This window comes from Melospiza melodia, unplaced genomic scaffold (assembly GCF_035770615.1).
Source record: "Melospiza melodia melodia isolate bMelMel2 unplaced genomic scaffold, bMelMel2.pri scaffold_28, whole genome shotgun sequence".
Classification (NCBI taxonomy): Eukaryota; Metazoa; Chordata; class Aves; order Passeriformes; family Passerellidae; genus Melospiza; species Melospiza melodia.
The window spans coordinates 6279233-6298717 of record NW_026948600.1 but is presented as its reverse complement, the minus strand read 5'-3'; the positions used below and the strand labels follow the sequence as shown (position 1 = coordinate 6298717).

Below are 19485 nucleotides of genomic sequence, written 5' to 3'. Positions count from 1 at the left end.
CAAGGAGTCAGCTGTGACACTGAGCAAACCCATGGAACAAAGGGTCCATGGTGACACAGCAGAACCCCATGGAACCAAAATCCATTTTGGCACATTGGGTCCACATTGAACCAATGGCCTGTTGTGATACTGCGGATCCAAGGAGACCATTGTGACCTGAGAAATCTCTTGGAACCAAGGGGCCATTGTGACACAGCAAGGCCTGTTGGAACCATGGGTCCATTGTGACACTGCAGAACCTCACGGAACCAAGGTGACCGTGTTCTACTGCGGAACCTCATGGAACAAAGGGTCCATGGTGACACTGCAGAACCAAGGAGACTGCTACTGGCAGTGTGAAAGCTCATGGAACCACAAGTCCATTGTGACACAGCTAGGCCTCGAGGAACCAAGGGTCCCTTGTTAAACAGTGTGGTCTCATGGAACCATGAGCCATTGTGACACAGCGTGGCCACATGGAGCCAAGGGGCCACTGTGACACTGCGGATCAAAGGAGACCATTGGGACTGAGGAACCTGATGGAACTAAGAGTCCTTTGTTCCACTGTGGGGACCTGTGGGACTAAGGGGAGCGCAGTGACATTGTGGGGCCTCATGGAACAATGGAGACTGTTCTGACACTTTGGGACCCACTGGAACCAAGGGGCCATTAGAGCATGGCAGGGCCTGGTGGAATCAAGGGGACAACAGTGAACACTGTTGGTGGCCATGGGATGAAGAGTCCATTCTAAAACCGTGGAAGCAACAATTCCATTGTGACACTCTGGGGCATCATGGAACCAAAGGTCTATTGTGTCACAGCAGGGCCTCATGGAACCATGGAGGCCATTTTTACACTTGGAGGCCTTGTGGAACCAAAGGGCCACTGTGGCATTTCAGAGCCTTGTGGAGCCAAGGGGACCACAGTGACACCGTGGGGCTCCATGAAACCAATGGTCTGTTGTGACACTGCAAGTCCTTATGGGATCATGGAGACCATTGTGACACTACAAGGCCTCATGGAAGCAAGGAACCATTGTGACGCTGTGGGGTCTTGGCAGGCCAAGGGGCAGTTGTCACACTGTGCGGCACCATGGAACCAAGGAGTCCATTGTAACGCTCCAGGGCCCCATGGAACTAAGGATTCATGGATCAGTGCAGGACCCCATGGAACCAAAGGTCCATTGTGACATTGTGAGGCCTCATGGAATCCTGGAGGCCATGATGACACTTGGAGGCCTTTTTGAATCAAGGGGTTCTGCAAGGCCTCATGGAACAAGGAGACCCTTCTGACATTGTGAGTCCCCATGGAACCAAGGGGCCATTGTGACACTGCAGCACCAAGGAGACCCCTATGACACTGCAAAGCCTCATTGAAGCAAGGGACCATTGTGACACTCTGGATCCCCATGGACACAAGAGGCCAGTGTGACACATCTGGGCCTGATGGAACCAAGGATCCAATATGACACCACCACTGTGACACTGCAGGGCCCCATGGATCCCAGGGAACAGGGAACAGGTCTGTTTGGCTTGGCCTGACTGGTCCAACTGCCCTTGGCATGTCGAGGGTCTCTTCTCACATACCCCTGAAACCCTGGAGCTCTGGGCTTTCCTTCAAATGGAAAAGAACTGCCCTTCTCATTCAAGCATTCATGGCCAGAATGGGCTTCCCCCTCCAAAATTCCCAATATCCAGGGTTGCTCCCAGACAAAAGCTGCCTTTCCCAACAAGCCTGCCTGCCCTTGACTTCCTGAGAGCTTCCTCACGTGCCTAATGGAACAATGCAGACCATTGTGACACTTCTGGGCCTTCAGAAATTAAGTAGACATTGTGACTCTGCAAGGTACCATGGATCCAAGAGACCATTGTGACACTGAGCACCAAGGCCATCAGTGTGGCTCTGCTAGGCCACATGGTCCCAAGGGCCCAGTGTGAAGCAGCAGGGCTTTGTGGAACCAAGAGGCCATTGCTGCCTTTCAGGGCCTCGTGGAACCAAAGGGCCGTTGTGATCCTGCAGGGCACTGTGGATCCATGGAGAGCATTGTGGAATTGCAAGGCCCCATGGAATCATGGAGACCATTGTGATACTGTGGGGCCCCATAGAATCAAAAGGCCACTGTGACCCTGCAGGGCCTCATGGAAGCACTGGGCCATTGTGACACTGCAGAAGCAAGGAGAACATTGTGATACTGCAGGGCCTCCTGGAACCAAGGGTAGATGAAACAGGTTTGGCTGGTTTGGCCTCCCAGGGTCCGCCTGACAGGTCCAGCCGATCTTGAATGTTGAGAGCTGCCTCTCATCAGCCCCTGGAGCACTGGAGCTCTGTGCTTTCCTTCCTATGGAAAAGAACCATCCCTCTTTCCAGGTGTCCATGGACAAAACTGATACTCCCCCTGAAAAATTCCCTATGTGCAAGGATTCTCCCAGACAAAACCTGCCAGGACAGAGAGCTCTGGCTGGCCTTGTCCTCTGCTGGTCACCTCTCATCTCAAGGAAGCCCTGAGGAAAGTATTTGAACAGGTTTGACCTCTGAAATATCAATGAGTCTCTCCTCCTCTGAAAAACTCAGATGCTCTTCTGATCATATATGTCTTTTATTACTTATTGTGTATTATGCATGAAATATTATTTTCAGGTAAATAACATTAATCTTCTAGTTCTACCAGTGTTATCTGACACAAAACACCTCCTCCACATATGGATCCAGGTAACCTGTTTAAGCAGACACAAGAAGGAATCCAGCAGGAATGATTTGTCTCTGCTCCCATCTGTCCCATCTCCTCTGGAGCTGGAGGTGCAGCCCCAGCACTTGGCAGGGCTCAAGGGCTCCCAAGCTCAGCTCCCACCCATAGAACTTGCAGACCCTGGGCTGCTCTTCTTGGCCCCTGCACACTCAGCCAGGCTGGGATGGACACTGATGGTTTCTGGGCCAGGCTCTCTGAGCCCAGCCCAGCTCCCTGCAAGCTCTGCCAGCTGCCCTGAGCTCTGGGCAGCACCAAGGGCCTCTCCCCAGCCCAGCCCAGCCGGCTCTGGCCCCACAGCTCTGCTCAGGCCAAGCTGCTCTGGGCACTGCCTCACGGCCTCAGCCCTTGGCAAGGGCACAGCAGCAGCTGCAGCTGCCACAGGAGTCAGCCCCAGCCATGGGGGAAGGTGCTGGGCCAAGGCCAAAGGAGGCTCCCTGGCTGCCCTGCTCCCTTCGGGCTGAGGTGCTGAGTGCTCTGCAGCCCCTGCTGCCATCCCATCTGCCCAGGGCAGCACAAGAGCCGTGGCCTTGGGGCCCTCAGGAGCTGCTCCTGCTCCAGGCCCAGGGCCCATGCCAAAGCTGGGGCAGCCACAAAGCTGTGCCCATTTCTGTTCATTGCTGATCTGATGGGAATGGATCCTCAGCACCTTGGAGGTTGCTGATGAACTTTAGTTTTCAGAGGCCTCTTCTTTGTTGAGCTCTTCAGTTCAGGAATTCAGTGACAAAGGCTCATTCACATTTGTTGAAACCATCCAAACAAGACAAGCCAATGGGAATAATTCAAATCTTCAGTTCTTCTGTGGTTAATTAGACAGATTTCAGAAGTGTTTTCAAAGTGAATCTACTATATCGAAAACAATGAAGAGAGAATTGTTTTGTTCTGTTTAGTTTTCCTGTTTATAGATTGATATCAGCAATCTCCAACTGATAATTCATCCCCAGCACCTCCTCATGCAGTCTGAACAGCTATGAAAATCAAGACCCTTCATGGCTGACAATCAATCACTTTGTCCCCACCCCTCCCCACCATTTCCCTAATCCAATCCCTGGCACTCAGAGCAGCTGAGGAAAGGAGTCACATCCAGGGGTGTCCCCAGGGCTCAGGATTGGGGCCAAGTCAGTGAAATCTCTTTATTGCTGATCTGGACGAGGCCTTTGAGGGCACCCTCAGTCAGTTCCCAGGTGAGCCCAAGCTGGGTGGGACTGTGGCTGTACTGAAGGGCAGGAAGCTCGGCAAAGGGATCTGGCCAGGCTGGAGCCATCCATGGGCCCAGGACAATGGGATGAGGTTCACCAAGGCCAATGGCCGGGTCCTGCCCTGGGCTCACAACCAGGCTCCAAATCCCTGGCTGTGCCCTTCCCCGATCCCCACAGCCTGTCCTGTTTCCTTCATCCCTGCATTGCCAGGGACTCTCTGGGACAAGGGAGCTCTGCTCTCGCCATGGAGGGAGGTGCAGGTGCCACCACTGGAGTGGGAACCAGAACTCACCGGGTTTGTGTCCTTTGGGGGTCAGGAACTGGTGGGACTCAGAGGCACAGGAAGTTTCTCTTAATGGCCAACAGACCACAGTTGAACAGGACAAAATTTAATATCAATCACAGCTCTTCCCTGAGCTATGTGCAATGTCCCAGCAGTGTCTGATGAGTGCACCATTCACGAGTGATTTCCATACTAAAATTATTTAGACAAACATGGTTCTATGATCGATGTAAACACAATTAAGTTCCTGTATCAGGATGCTCATCCTGGAGTGGGTGTAAAACAGCTCGAATGATTCCTGATTTGCAAAGCTGTCAGTGGTGGGTGGAGAAGGGAGGTCAGGCTGATTTTGGTCTTGAGGAAATGCTGAAACCAGCTTGACTCATTTCATCTCCTCATGCCCTGGCTGATGTCTCCTCTTTCGCCTTCCACCCATTGGCTTTTGTCTCCCACCAGCCCCCCAGTGAAGAGCCTGGCTCTGTGTTCTCCATCCCCTCCTCGCTAGCACTGCCAGGCTGGGATGAAGAGACCCTCAGCCTTCCCTGCTCTGGGCTGGACCAGCCCAGCTCCTTCAGCCTCTGCTCACAGCCCAAGGGCTGCAGCCCCACCTTGGAGGCCCTTCCCAGACCCTGCTCCAGCTGCCAGACATCTTTCCTGCCCTGGGCAACCCAACCCAGGCCACAGTGACCTGGATAATCCTTGTCCTTGATGTCCTGGTCACACAGCCCTGGTCCCTTGTCCCCCTGTCAGGCTCTGGGGTGGATCCTGTGGAGCATCCTTTGGTGGAGGCTGTGGCTCCAGGTGGGCCGGGGGGATCCCGGGGGACAGGGACCCTGCTGGGCACGAATAGCATTGGACTTTTTGGGAGAAACAGTGAGGGGGAGCTGGGGCTGATCAACCCAGTGACCTGACACAGCCCTGCTGGGATGTCACACAGCCCCTCTGTGATGTCACAGCCACTGTCTAATATCACACAGCTGGTCTCTGATGTCACAGACAACTCTGTGATGTCAGACCACTGCCCTGGGATGTCACAGATATGGCCTATGATGTCACAGCTCCTCCATGACCTCACATCTCCCCCTTTGGAATGTCATAGTCCACGCTGTGACCTCATGCTACGAGATGATAAATTGTCTCCACCTGCTGAGCTGACACGTGGAGCTTGTTCTCCACAACCCCAAGCCTATGGAAACCACACAACGCCCATTGTGTGAGAAGGGGAACAGCAAGTTCAGCAGCCTCAGAGTCCTGCCAGCTCAGCCAGGGCCACTGGAACATTGGGGTCTGAGACCACCAGGGACCACCAGAGAGACCCCCGGGTCTGGAAGAACACATGGGTAAAGAGAAGGGGAAATATGTTAATGATTTTGGGGACATGATCATCATATGTGTGTTTAGTCAGGGAAAATCAATGAATATGTGTGCAAAATACAGAATATAAACAGAAACTTTTCTGTACTCACCATGCACGGCTTTGGGAGGAGCTATCCCCCGTGCATCCAGCTGAATAATGAATGCTGCTTCTTAATGCTACATTGGGGTTCAGGAGTTTTCTTTTTCACCAAATTTTTTGTAACAGTCCCACTGGCAAGGAAAGCTCTGTCTGCTGCTGTTCACAAACAGAGAAGGGCTGGTGGCAGATGTGGGGCTTGGAGGTTGCCTGGACCACAGTGACCATGAAATAATCAAGTTTTCAATGTTCTGGGAAAGAAGGAGGGGCAGCAACAAAACTTCTGGACTGGAATTAGGAAGGGTAGACATTGAACTATTTAGGATGCTGATGTGTGGGGTACTGAATCAGGCACTGATTTTTATTAAGGAAAACATCCCTTAAAAACAAAGGGGTCCAGGAAGGATGGACACATTTCAAGGAAGTAATCTTAAGGGGAAAGGAGCAGCCTGTCCCAGTGTGGCAAAAGATGAGCTAGTGTGGAAAATGACTGGCCTGGCTGGCCGTGGAGATTTTGTGGGAACTCAAGGGTAACAAGAGGTGCATCAACTTTGGACAGAAGGTCAAGCAGCTGAGGAAATGTTTAAGGATGTTGTGTAGTCGTGCAGAAAAAAAGTCAAGAGGTGAAAGCTCAATTAGAGTTTAACTTGACCACTTCCGTGAAAAAAAAATGGACAATGTTTCCACAATTAAGTTAATAGCAAAACATGGGATATGGAAAACCTCTACTCTTTATTGGATGCAGTGGGGAATATAGTAACTGAAGATAAGGAGATGGCAGAGCTACTTAACATCTTGTTTCTCTCAATTTTCGATATTAGGACAGGCTGTCCTCAGGACAAGTGCTCTGCTGAGCTGGTTGATGGGCACAGGGAGCAGAACAGCCCCTGTAATCCAGGAGGAAGCAGCTGGTGACCTGCTGAGCCACTCAGATGCTCACAGGTGTCTCTGGGAACAGATGGGATCCATCCCAGGGGGATGAGGGAGCTGTGGATGAGCTCCCCACGCTGCTCTCCATCATTTACCATCAGTCCTGGCTCAGCAGGGAGGGCCCAGAGGACTGGAGGTGCCAGTGTGAGCCCACCCCGAACAAGGGCTGGAAGGAGGAGCTGGGGAACTCCAGGCCTGTCAGCCTGACCTGGGTGCCCGGCAAGGTTATGGAACAGATCACCCTGAGTGCCATCACAGGGCACCCACAGGATGGCCGAGGGATCAGAGCCAGCCAGCGTGGATTCCAGTGTCTGCATGGAATGGTCTGGATGAGGGGATTGTGTCCAACATCAGCAAATCTGCAGATGACACCAAACTGGGTGTGAGTTTGGATCTGATGGGGGATGGAGGTAGGAGGGCTCTGCAGAGGGCCCTGGACAGGCTGGATCCAGGGCCGAAATCCAACAAGGTGAGGTTGAACAAGTCCAAGTGCCGGGTCCTGCAATTTGGCCACAACAACCCCTGCAGCGCTACAGGCTGGGGACAGAGTGGCTGGAGAGCAGCCAGGCAGAAAGGGGCCTGCAGGGACTGATGGACAGCAGGCTGGGCATGAGGCAGCAGTTGTGCCCAGGTGGGAAAGAAGGCCAATGGCTCCTGGCCTGGGTCAGGAATGGCGTGGCCAGCAGGAGCAGGGCAGGGATTCTTCCCCTGTGCTGGGCACTGGTTGGGCAGCACCTCGAGAGTCTAGTTCTGGGTCCCCTGGGGGGGGGGGGAATTAGTAGAAATTTGTATCAGGAAGAGTAAAGAAAGCCAAGGTGAAGCAGAGGAAATGCTCAGGGCATTTTGGGAGTGGCTGCCAGGCAGCCCTGGCTCTGAGCAACAGCATCTGCTGTGGGACAGGAAACTCCCAGCTGATGGGAACAAACTTTCTGGCTGAGTGCAGAGGCCAGGACAAAGCTGAGTGGTTTCCCTGGTGTCCCCCAGCCCTTGCTGGCCCCAGGGGCTGATGGCATTTGTGCTCCCTCAGGTTCATGTCCCCACACCAACACCATGGGGGTGCTCCCCCTGCTGTGTGCAATGCAAACAGGGGCTGCTGAGCCAGTGCTGCCGTGTCTGTGCCTGCAAGGATGGGGCACCTGTGTGAGCTGGGGGAGAGGCCAGGGCTGCAGAGGGGGAGATGTTGTTGGCAGCTCCATCAGGACTCTCTGGGCCGCTGCCCTGGGCTGTGCAGCGCACTGGGGATGGATCAGCCCCTGCTCTGCTGCTCCTTCCTGTCTGCCCCAGGGCCCTTGCAGAGCACCAGCTGTGTCTGTCCTCAGCTGCCACGGCAACCCTCAGGACAAAGCGGTGCCAGGGCTGTTCCAGGTACAATTGCAGTGACACTCGTTGGTGCCACCAGGTGCCATGGCAATGGCCACGGGGGACCTGTTCCTTGGTTTGGTGCCATGGCAACCAATGCCCGGCCCCCTTGTGATGGTTGGTGGCCATGGAAAGCTGCCCTGGGCCCTTGCTCAGGGCTGGTGTCAGTGCCCAGAGCCAGAATGGATCCCTTGCTGGGGGCTGTGCCATGGCCACCTGCCCTGTGCCGCGCTGGCCGCTCTGGCACCAGGAACCAGCAGCCACCGGCACTGCCAGGGCCAAAGGCCAGGTCAGCCAGACAGAAAGGGGCAGGGCTGGGCACTGTTTCCATGGCAACCGGCACTGGGGGGGACACCTGGGTCACCTGGCCTGGCAGTTGCCATGGAAACCCCTGGCAGGGACTGAGGGCACAGCCCCTGGCACTGAGACACTGCTGGGCCGGGTGCTGAGCACAGGGCTGAGCACGCAGAGATGGTTTTGTTCTTGCTGAGCGGCAGCACAGCCAAGGCCTGTCCTGCCCCTCATCCAGCCACGCTGGGGAGGGCTGGGGCTGCGGGGGAGCTGGGCAGGGGACACAGCCAGGACAGGGGACCGCAACTGACCCTGGGCATAGCCCAGACCAGAGCACATCATGCTCAGGGTATGAAGGGGGGAACAGGGAGAAAGGGGGGAATTTTGGAGTGAGGGCTTTTGCCTTCCCAGGGAACACTTAGGCAAGAGGGGGCCCTGTTTCACCAGTGGGCAGGGTCACTACCAAAGACACAGACACCAACTGAACGGAATTGTGTCATTTATATCATGCACAGCTGCAGAGATTTACAAAAGGATAAGCTCAGCAAAGCACATCATCATTAGCAAAGAATTACAAAAGAGGCTCAGCAATCCATCATAACCCATCATTACATTTTGATGACCAATTCCTTGGTGAAACACCAGATGTGTTTGTGGCAGACAAATATTCTGGCTGACTATCAAGGTACACCTTACAGACATCAGTAGTACTTTAGTGACACTGCTCTTCATTCTTTTTTTTCAATCTCATTCAAGTTAGGAACAAGAATTATGTTGTGCATGGAGCTGGCACCTTTTTAATTCCAGAATAATGCCCCGAGGCCCTTTGCTGTTCAGCTTTACCATGCTGTCTGTGGCTAACAGGGCTTGGGGGGGCCCTTTCCCCTCTGGCTGGAAGGGGCCGGGTCCCAGTCCCTGAGGGGCACCCAGGCTCCTGGATGGAATTCCTGTGCAAGTCCCTCAGTGTCAAAGCAGCCTTCCCATGGAGCCCCGTGGATCAGAGCATGTTCCAAAGGGCCCTTGGGGCAAACAGGGAGATCTGGTCTGGCAGGATGGGTAAAACAATCTCCTGGCAGATCTACTTGTTCTCACACAGAATCCTTGGCTGCAGGGACGCATTCCCATTGTTCCTGCCCAGGGTTCAGGACTCAGAGTTGTCTTTCCTAGGAGCTGCTCCTTCAGCTGCCTTGGGAGGGCCATTTGGCCTCCGGACCCACACTCTGGCTCCATTATCAGGGCTGCTGCATCAAACCCTTTATCTCCACAAATGGTGGTGACTGGAGGTGGATCTCTTTTTTTTCACAATCGTTCTTAAAATTGCAAGATTGATAATTGTGCTACCCTGTCATGGGGTTGAACAATCCAATCCTGGTCACTATAGCTTAACAGAATTACTGTAATTTCTCCTTGATATTCTGCATCATTTCCTCCTGACATGACAGGAATACTTTGCAATGCCAAGCTCCAAGGGAGCAGTTACCAAAGCAAAGTGTCCTGGAGGAATCTGAATTCCTGTTTCAGAATTGACAGCTCTCATTTGCCTTGAATTTCTTCTCATTAATTCCAATGCATGAAGGCCCAGCCCTGAAGCCTCTGGGCTGGCCCTGCCAGGGGCCATCACAGCCAGAACAATTTCCCAGGCAGCCCAAGTCTCACTGCCCATGGCTGGATTTGCAAACTGGGGGCAGCCGTGCACAGCCAGGGGGTTTCCATTTCCCCAGTGGGCCATTGTGAAGGGCATGGAGCACATCTGGGAGATGGGTTCTCCATGGGCAAAGGTTCCCATCTCCTCATTTTTCCAACTGCTCTTTTAACAACCCCTTCACCCTTTTAACCAATCCTGCAGCTTGTGCATAATCTGGTACATGAAAAACCCTGGAGGCAAAATCACTGTATTTTTCACAGGAACAGACAAAGCACTCTGCATCACAGTATCAGCAAACCCTGCAAAAATAGCCAATTTCCTCCCTTTCTCCCTTTTTCATTGTATACAATCTCAAAAAGTTGACCACTGACATGAGGGTCCTGGCCAATCCTGTTCTGTAGGGTATTTAGTGTTACATCCCTGAGCAGGTAAAGCTACAAAATTAGTATTGTCAGCACTATTTCACATTATTATATAATTTTATACATAGATAGTGATATAGAAATATAGATAGATACAGACATAAATAAATATATATAAATAGATATATTGAGGTCTTATTATACTATAAATACATATATAATTGTTATGTATATAGATATTTCACTTGCACAAATGCATTTGAGCTCAGGATAAAAACCTTCTTCACTTGCTCCATGTGGAAGCATTCCAACCATAACTGTTTCTTCTGAAGGTGCTGTTCCCAATGTATTCTCAACAAATTCATCTTTGTCTGCCCAAACCCAAAGGATCTTTTCCATTTGCAATTTTTGGATGCATTTGAAGCCATCCAGGGGTGCAGCTTCTTTTACCTGACTGCCCCACTGCCCACACAGGGATCCAACCTCAGCCCACTCCAGAGCCAGGGAACTCCAGGGAAGGGCTTCCCATCAGGGTATTTCTGAGGGGACTGATTCCTCACATTGACACTGAACAAGTGACATTTTGTTGGGATCTGGCCAGACTGTGCCAGTTTTGTTTTACCAGTGGGCAAAGTCAGCACCAGAGACACAGACTCCAACTGAAGGAATCAGTGTCATTTCCTGCAGTTCAGAGTAGCAAAGAATCACAAAAGGATCAGCTCAGCAATGCACCCAACCATCCCCACCAAAGACTGCCTGCAGTGATTAAGAAAGATCCAGCAGCATTTACCCTCAGCCTTTACCATCCCCCAGACCCACACAGCAGCTGGGGAAGCTGTCACAGCCAAGGGCTGCAGAGCCACTCCTGGGCACTGGGAATTCCTGCAGGTGCCTCCAGACCCAGGTGAGGCTCCAACCCCGCTGGGAGAGGGCCCAGCTCTGACAGTGCTGAATCAACAAGCTGACAGCACTGCTAGGGTGGCAACATCTGCTTTCATCCTCCTCTTGGGTCCCTCCCAAAGCCTGGCCAGGGCTCAAGGAGGAACCAAGGGAGCTGACTTTGATCCTTCAGCCCCAAACAAGGCCAGATGTCAGATTTCATGGCCTTGTCTGGCTTCTAAATACACAAAGGTCAATACATGTTTCACTAATGAGTGGCTACATCTATCTCAGTGCTAAAAACCATGCATACTTCATCAGGCAGCAGATACAAATATAACCTTTGCTTGGAAGGTTCATCCAGAGGCCACCTTTGGCTCAGGGCCTGCTGTCCAGGCCTCACTCAGGCCTGGTGTCCAGGCCTTGGCACTTCAGGGACGTGGTTTAGTGCTGGGCTTGGCACTGCTGGGTGAGCGGCTGCACTGGGCGAGCTCAGAGGGCTTTTCCAACAAAAAGGATTCTGTGATTCCATGATTATATCCACTGCATTCAGCTGGGGCTATTTTAGCAGCATTCCTTTGCTCCAAAAGTTCCGTCTTGCCCAGCTCCTGTGGCCTGAGGCTTCAGCTCCTGGTGCTGAGCTGCTCATGCTGAATGAGACGACTCGGAGAGAAGAACACAGCCCATGCAATTCCTTCTGGGACACGGAGAGGGGAGGCTGTGCAAACAGGAGCATTGTTTGCTGTGGCCTCCTCTCTGCCCTTCACGCCTTTCACTGCTTTGAACCAGCCAAGAGCTTTCTCCAAGAGTGCAATGGAGCAGCTGTTCCTGCTCCCGGGCCTGGCTCTTCCCAGTCTCTGCCCTTGCCTGCTTCTGTCCCTCTTGCTGTGCCCTCTGTTGCCCCAGGGCTCGCTGGCTGCTGCCCAGGACTGTGGCACTGGCACAGATCCAGTGCTCCAGAGCCTCCTTTCTGTGCCCTTGCAGCTGCCTGGGCACAGCAGCCTTTTCCATCTGGAAGCTCCCCATAGACAGGGAGTGCCCAGCTCTGTTCCTTTCACAGCCTCCAGGAGCCCAGGGCTGCCATCTCCAGTCCCTGCTGGCACTGGGGGCTCCCAGGTGCCTCAGGCTGCTGTGACACCGCTGCACACGGGAGGGAAGAGGGGCAGGGGCTGTGCTCAAAGTCAGCTCCATCTGCTGCTGCTGCTGCTGCTGTGGGGTCATTTGTGCAGCCCTGTCTGCCCAGAGTCAGGGATCAGATCCTGCCAGTCTCTTCCAGCCCTGGCTGCTCAGAGTTTGGGCCTTGGAGCCTCAGGTTGGCAAAGGCAGCTGCTGCTGGTCCCTCTGTGTTTGCCCGTGTTGAGCAGTGCTGCTCCATCAGTCTGTGCCCAGCAACGGGGAAAAGCCTCAGCCCTGCAGGGCCAGGAGCTGCCGGGCTCTGCCTGAGCAGCTCAGCCAGCAGGAAGGGAGCTGCTCCACACGGGAATCAGGAGCAAAGGACATTCCTTTTGTAGGACATGTTTTCTATTTAGAGGGAAATAAAAAGAAAAAGGAAAAAAATAGGTAAATTGTAAAAGTTAAGAATAAAATCCAAGTGTTAGTGAACAAACATAACACAACGTTAGTGAAAAAACCAAAACATAAATGCAAAGATACATTCTTTGCATTAAGAGGTAAATGATCTTTTTAAAAAGAGAACTCAGTCATTTACATTGTAAATGTGCTGATGGCATGGATCCATCTTACTGACCTCAGCAGCCTCTTAAAAGATTTTGGGCTTTGTTCCCAACACTGGTGTTTGAAATTGTGCTCGAAGCAAGAGGAAATTGCTTTGTGCCCTTCCAGCTCCAAGCAGGACTGGGAATGGAAACTCTGTCAAAGCCCAAATCCTTTAGAAGATGACCTTCCTTCTCAGCCTGGGAATGAGCTGCACATTCCCTTTGAAACCACCAGGAGTTTCTTAGAGTCACAAAGTCCCACTTACGGCTTTTTGCTCTGGTTTGGCAGTGCAGAAGGGCAATTCTCCATCCACCAGCTCCAGACTGCACTGCCTCAGCAGCACGGCCCACTTGCCAGCTTTGGCCCACTCACAGCACTTCTAGAGGAGGAACAAAGTGCAGTTGCACAATTCCATCCAATCAAGAAGGACGAATGGGACAGACAAAACACCCTGTGCAGATCCAGGCGCTCAGCTGGGACTGTGGAGAGTTTGGGTCCTTGCCAGTTGGATGTGTGTCCCCAGCTGCAATCTCTGGGCCTGCAGCAGAGTCTCACTCACCTGCCAAAGCAGAAAGCTCAGGCGCTGTGCTCACAATGGGCTCGTCTGATGCAAAGCTGTCAGAGCAATGTGAGGGCAGAGCCAGCCCAGCTGGGCCCAGGGCTGAGCCCAGCAGAGCCCTGGCAGAGCCCAGAGCAGCCTTAGCACCCGCAGAGCCCGGCTGCAAGGAGAGAAAGCAGAAAGTGCTCGTCAGCTGAGGGCTCCTGTGCCCTTGTGCCAAGGCCTGCGGTGCCCAGGCCATGCTGGCTGTGCCCAGAGCTGTGCCCAGAGCTGCCCATCCCTGCTGCCTTTGGCACAGAGCAGGAGGGCAGGACATGTTCCCAGCCTGCAGCCAGCCACGGCACATTCAGCCCTCAACAGCTGCCCAGAGCAGGATGCTCCTGTGCTCGCTGCCATCTCCCAAAAGCTCTGATCCCACCCTGCCAAGCACACAGGGACCCACCTCACGCCACCCACGGCTGCAAGGAAAGCTGCTCCCAAACCATGGCCTCAGCCTTCTCCAAGGGCATGGCCCATCCACGCCACAGCTGCTCCCAAGTGCTTCCCCATCCACACTGGACCATCTGGAATGCTTCCTCTGGAGAAACAAACAACACATTATTAAAAAGAGTTTAGAGACAAAAAGGGAAAACAAGAAAAACGGTAAAAACTCTTATCTGTTTCAGGGCCTTGAGGAAGGCCCAACCCCTACATGGTAGGGAAAAACCCAGCCATGGCTGTGAAAAACCTACACTTTCTTCCCCCCTGCACTGCCCCCCAAAATCACGGTGACCCTGAAGCAAACAAGGGCAGTGGAGCAGCCCAGCCCTTCCTTGCCTGCACAGCAAATCAGCTGTGCACAGGTTCTGGAGCCCCACCTCTGCTCCCACCATGGGTCTTTGTTTGTGTCGGGCTGGCTTCACCAGCCCCAGCCCCAGCCCGGGGCACGGTGGGTGCTGGGGGCTGTTGGCAGGGCCAGGAGCCCACTCCCATTTCGTACCCACCCCAGCCCATCCTCCCAGCCCTGCCAAAAGCATCTGGGCAGTGACTGAAGAATGAGTTGCATCTGCCCCAGCAAAGGGGAGCCTTTGGTTCCCCGCCACGCTGGGTCATGCCCACATCTGGCAGAATTTCCCCAGATGGGGACTCATCTGCAAATTCCCTGTGGAGTTTGGCTTTGAAGAAGGTGCCAGAATCAAAGTGCATCACCTTCAGCCTCCCGTGGCCAGGCTGAGGAAGAGCTTGTCACCCCTGATGTCACCCTCGCTGTCTCCAGCAGCAACAGCAGCATCCCCACCGGGTACAGCTTCTCCAGGGGCTCCTTCTCCTTCCTTGGGGGCAGACCAGGCTCTCAGGGCTCTGCCCAGGGCCCCAGCTGTCAGGGAACCAGGACACACAAAACCAGCTGGGATGGTGGCCACCAGTGCTGGGCAGAGCAGCTCAGCTCCAGCACAAGGGCTGTGTGTTCCCATCCCATGACCCCAGTGCAGTGACACTGGCAGCACAAAAAGCTCTGGGTTCCTTTGCTTCTCATTGCCAAGGCATATGTAGAGCAGGAACTTACCAGGGCCCTGGATCAAAGTGTGCCTGTGGCTCTCTCCCTTCTTCTATGGCAAAGGAATATCCCACATCCAAGGATCACAGAACAGGTCTTCCAGTGTGGGTCTGTCCAAGGAGTTCACGGATAAACACCACCTGATCAGGTCTTTGCACTCTGGGGAGAGAAAGCAGAAACTGACGGTCAGCCAGAGAAGGCTCCTGTCTGCTTTACCCCACTATTCCCGTGCCCAGGCCATGCTGGATGTGCTCAGAGCTGGGCCTAAACTTTCCCATCAATTCCCTGTTTTGGAGGAGAGCAGGACATGTGCCACCTCCTCAGCAGCTGCCAGAGAGGGATGCCCATGACCTCGCTGCTGGCTCCCAGCACTGGCATTCCCCCCGTGCCCAGAGAAGAGGATCCACCTTGAGAGAGCCTTTGTGGCAGCGGGAGCTGGCCCCAGCTGAGGTTCTGGCCCCTCCTGAAAGGGTGCTCCCCGCAGACCATCTGGTGCAGCAGGATGCCCAGGGACCAGACCGTTGCTGCCTCGCCATGGTACCAGCCAAAGTCGTTCCATGCCGGGGGGCTGTAGGACAGTGTTCCTATGGAATACAGATGGAGTTCATCAGGGGGATGCTGCTGCTCCCAGAGCCTGGCCCCAGCATCCCTGCGGCTGCGGGGGCTGCATCAGGGGGACACAAGGTGACCACTGCCCTCTCGCCAGCACCTGGGACTTGTGCACAAAGTTAGGGTTGGAAAAGAAGCCTCTGGTGCTGGAAGAGGGCAGCCCTGGCTAGGCCCGACCATGACATGCAAAGGAAAAACCCACTCCATGCTGGGGAAAAAACCTGCCTTTATCCTCCCTGCCTACATTGCCCAAAAATATTATGAAGCCAAGGGAAACAGTGCGAGTGGAGCAGTCCAAGCCCTTCCTCTCATCTGCACACCAAAGTGGCTGGGGCACAGGTTCCAGCCCCCCTCTCTGCTACCCCCACCCACGGGGGTTTTGGTCGGGCTGGCTGCCCCAGCCCAGCCCCAGTCTTGGGCGGAGTGGCTGGCAAAGGCTGCCAGCAGGGCTGGAAGATGGCTGCCCACCCAGCCCCACTCTAAAGCAACTCAGCTGAAGACTCAGTGCCCTGACTGGCAGCAAAAGGGAGAACTCCCGCTGCCACAGCCAGCTTGGGATGGGAGATGTTGGGCCATGAGATGTCAGCAGCGGGAGCACAGCCCTGTGTAGGCTCACCTGCAAAGTGAGTGTAGACTGTGTCCTGCAGGTAGGTGCCACAGCCAAAGTCAATCAGTTTGGCCTGCCCGGTGTCCAGGTCAACCAGGATGTTCTCTGGCTTGATGTCCCTGTGCAGGACCCCACAGCTGGTGCAGTGCCGCACGGCCTCCAGCACCTGGCGGAACAGCTCCCGCGCCTCCTCCTCGGGCAGGAACCGCCGTGCCCGAATGAAACGCTGCAGGTCCTGACACTGCTCTGGCCGCTCCAGCACCATCACGATGCAGTTGGGGAGCTCGAGCCACTCCAGCAGCTGGACCACACCGGGGAAGCCAGTGGACACCTTGGCCAGCAGCACGACCTCCAGGGGTGCGCTGGTGCCGTCGGGCTGCGGGAGGAGCACGATGCCATCAGTGGGGCTGATGCCATGCCGGGGCTCGGGGAGCCTTCAGCCAGCCCGGGATGCTCTGTGCCCTGTGCTGGCCCCACGCCCGCTCTCCCTCGGGGCATCCTGGCGGCTCCCACCGTGACGGTGCCCAGCTCATCCCCGGCCGGCAACCCCGGCTGCTGGCCCCGCTCACTCACCAGCTCGCCCCAGTGCCGGACGCGGTTCCGTGGCACCCTATTGATGGCCACCTGCAAGTCAAGGGCAGCAGCGGGGTGAGCTCGCTGCCCGCACTACGAGCCCCATCCTCCGCCCTCTGCCCTCCTCCTCTTCCATCCCCTCCTCCTGCGCCCGCCGCCGGCCCCGCCGCTCACCGGGGCGCCGTCCGAGATCCTCGTGGCCGCGAAGACTCTGCCGAAGCCGCCGCGCCCCAGCAGCGATCCCAGCCGGTACCGCTCCTGCAGGGCCTCCTGCGCCGTCCCTGCGGGCGGGACGCGGCTGTCAGCGCTCGGCCCGGGGCCAGCCAGGGCACCCGAGCGCCCATCACCCGCCCCGGGCCGGCCATGCCCAGGCGTTCGCTCCCGGGAACGTGGCACGGGAGGCTCGGGGCCGGCGGCCGCGCTGCCGAGCGGCGGAGCTCGGGCCGGGGAAGCCGCAGCGGAGGCGGCGGCGGCGACCGCGCCGCGTGTCCTCCACGGGGTCCGGGAGGCGCCGGGGCCAGGGCCAGGGCCGGGGCCGGGGCTGGGGCTGGGGCCGGGGCCGCGGTCGGGACTGGACCCTGAGTCGGGTCCGGGGCCGGGCTCGGGCCAGGCGGAGCCGAAGGGTGGCGATGCCGCCCCCGCCCCAAGCACTGATGCCCGCCCAGCAGCGCCACCGCCAGCACGGCCAGAGCCGGGCGGAGGCGAGACCGCGGCGGGACGGCCGGGGCCGGGCACGGGGCAGCCCCGCCCGGGGCCGGGGGCGGGCCGGGGGCATGGCCTGGCCCTGCAGGGGGGAGGGAGGCGGGGAGAGGAGAGGGACGCCGGGCAAGGGACCCCGAGAGAAGGGTGCCCGACAGTGGGAAAGGGAGAGAAAGAGAAAGAGCGAGAGAAAGAACGATTTTTCTAATCTATCTGCTTTTGCTGCTGCCGCCGCTTCTGCTGCCGCTGCTGCCGCCGCTGCCGCCGCTGCAACTGAGGCACCGGGGCCGTTCGTCCCCGTGTCCGTTCGCCGCTCGCCCCACGAGCCCCACGTTCGAGCCCCGCACGCCCCGGGGACAGCCCCTCCGTCTGCCCAAACACGGGAACTTTGCAGTGCTGAGCCCAGATGCAGAGCCCTGACTCCTGCACTCTGCCACAGCGATGCCCTCGCTTGCTGCTGTGCATTGTCCTTGCTGAGCATCAAACACTGTCGGGCCACCTTCCCTTGGGGTAGGATTCCTACCTGAGCCCAGTACTGCACTTACATCTCCAGTGTTGCTTTCCTGTAAAAACAGGGGAAGGAAAACTGTGTGTGGCTTATGGTATTTTGTAGCATCTAAAAATCACTAAGTCACCAATTTTAGAGGTGAGGCGCATCTGGAATTATTGGGCTGGAGAAGCAGTGCAACATGGAAAAGGGGACTATAGAAATAAACAGAGGAAAACATCTTGGATTGTTTCTTTCATTTTCATTTCACTTCTGGAAAGCTGTTTAAGTTTTCCAGGAATCTTCTCCTGTCTGCTCTTCCCAAGAACCTCTCATGGAGAACAAGGTCAAGCTTCTGTCACAAGATTGCCACCAGCTGCAGCTTCTCTTGGCTTTCCACACTGCGCAGTGTGTGCAGCAGGACTTTTGCAGCAAAGCAGTGTGAGATGCAAAGCTGTGTTTCATGTCAGGTACAAACAGGCGACGTGTATTTGTGAATGCGAAATGTGTGGACCCCGACAATGGGAGAGCTGTGAATTCTAATATTAACTGAAGAAAATAAAGCATGGAAAAAGGCTTTTGAACTTATCTTTTGTTTGCAATTAACCCTGGTTGATTTAAGAGCACTGGAATTAAGGTGTTAAAGATGTTGCTTTTTGCTTGCATTTAATCAATAATAAGCTCTGCAATAATAACCTTTTGAAGTGTAATTTTAGAGTATTACTTTTATCCTTGAAACTATAGCTTTGGAATATATATAAAGGAAATATGCTTATCTCACGCCTTATTGAAGCAGAGAAAAACAGCTTGAGAAAGGAAGATGAGCATCACCTCAAGGATTTATGGTTTCGACCGAAGGGAAGCTGGACATCACTGTTATGAGATTTAGAGTCTCTGCAGGTCAAAGGTGGACACACATCTGGGAAGCTGGACTCCACCAGATGGGATTCGTCTTTCTTCTTTCGGAAACTGGACCGTCACCATCTGAGAATACTCATTTGAGATACATCCTGAGAAATTAAAATCACAATAGTGTATAGAATTTTGATGTAGTAATTTGGAATAAAAATTGCTGATGAGTAAAAGGTTGGAAATAAAAATTGCTGAAAAAAACCTGATGAGTACCCCTATAAATACCTGTAACCCTCAATTATCGGTGTGCAGTTTGAGGGAAAACTTCCCCCACTGTACACAGAGCTGTATTGCTCATACTTTACCATATTAAATAATAAATTGATTGCTGCTTGAATATTGGCCTAGTGAAGCTTCTTATTCATAACAGTGCTGAGCAACCACATCACAGACTTCCCGCTCCAGCTTATGTGAAAGGGGTTCAGGGGTGTTGTGAGTGACACCCCTGAGCATAGGGAAAGCCTGGGAACCCCCTGGCAAAGCCACAGCACCTGCTGTGTCCTGGTCCTTGGGGCCCCACAGGGACAAGAGCAGATGATTGACAGGGAGACAGGTCAACACCACTCCCCCCTGCACCCCCTGCAGCACTGGCAGAGCCAGAGGAGGCCGCTCCACGACCCAGCAGATGCCATGAAGAGACAGGCTCAGTCATCTTGTCAATCTTAG

At 54.7% G+C, this 19485-nt stretch overlaps 1 protein-coding gene across 1 annotated transcript in view; it reads left to right on the top strand.

Annotated features, from left to right (window-relative positions):
- The window catches only part of LOC134433871 (olfactory receptor 14J1-like), a gene marked incomplete at its 5' end in the record, with an annotated part of 36070 nt that extends 16585 nt beyond the window's left edge, over positions 1–19485 (top strand). The window contains one exon of the mRNA XM_063182571.1: positions 19342–19485. Coding sequence (XP_063038641.1) covers positions 19342–19485 — 144 coding nt within the window. The remainder of the gene's footprint in view (positions 1–19341) is intronic.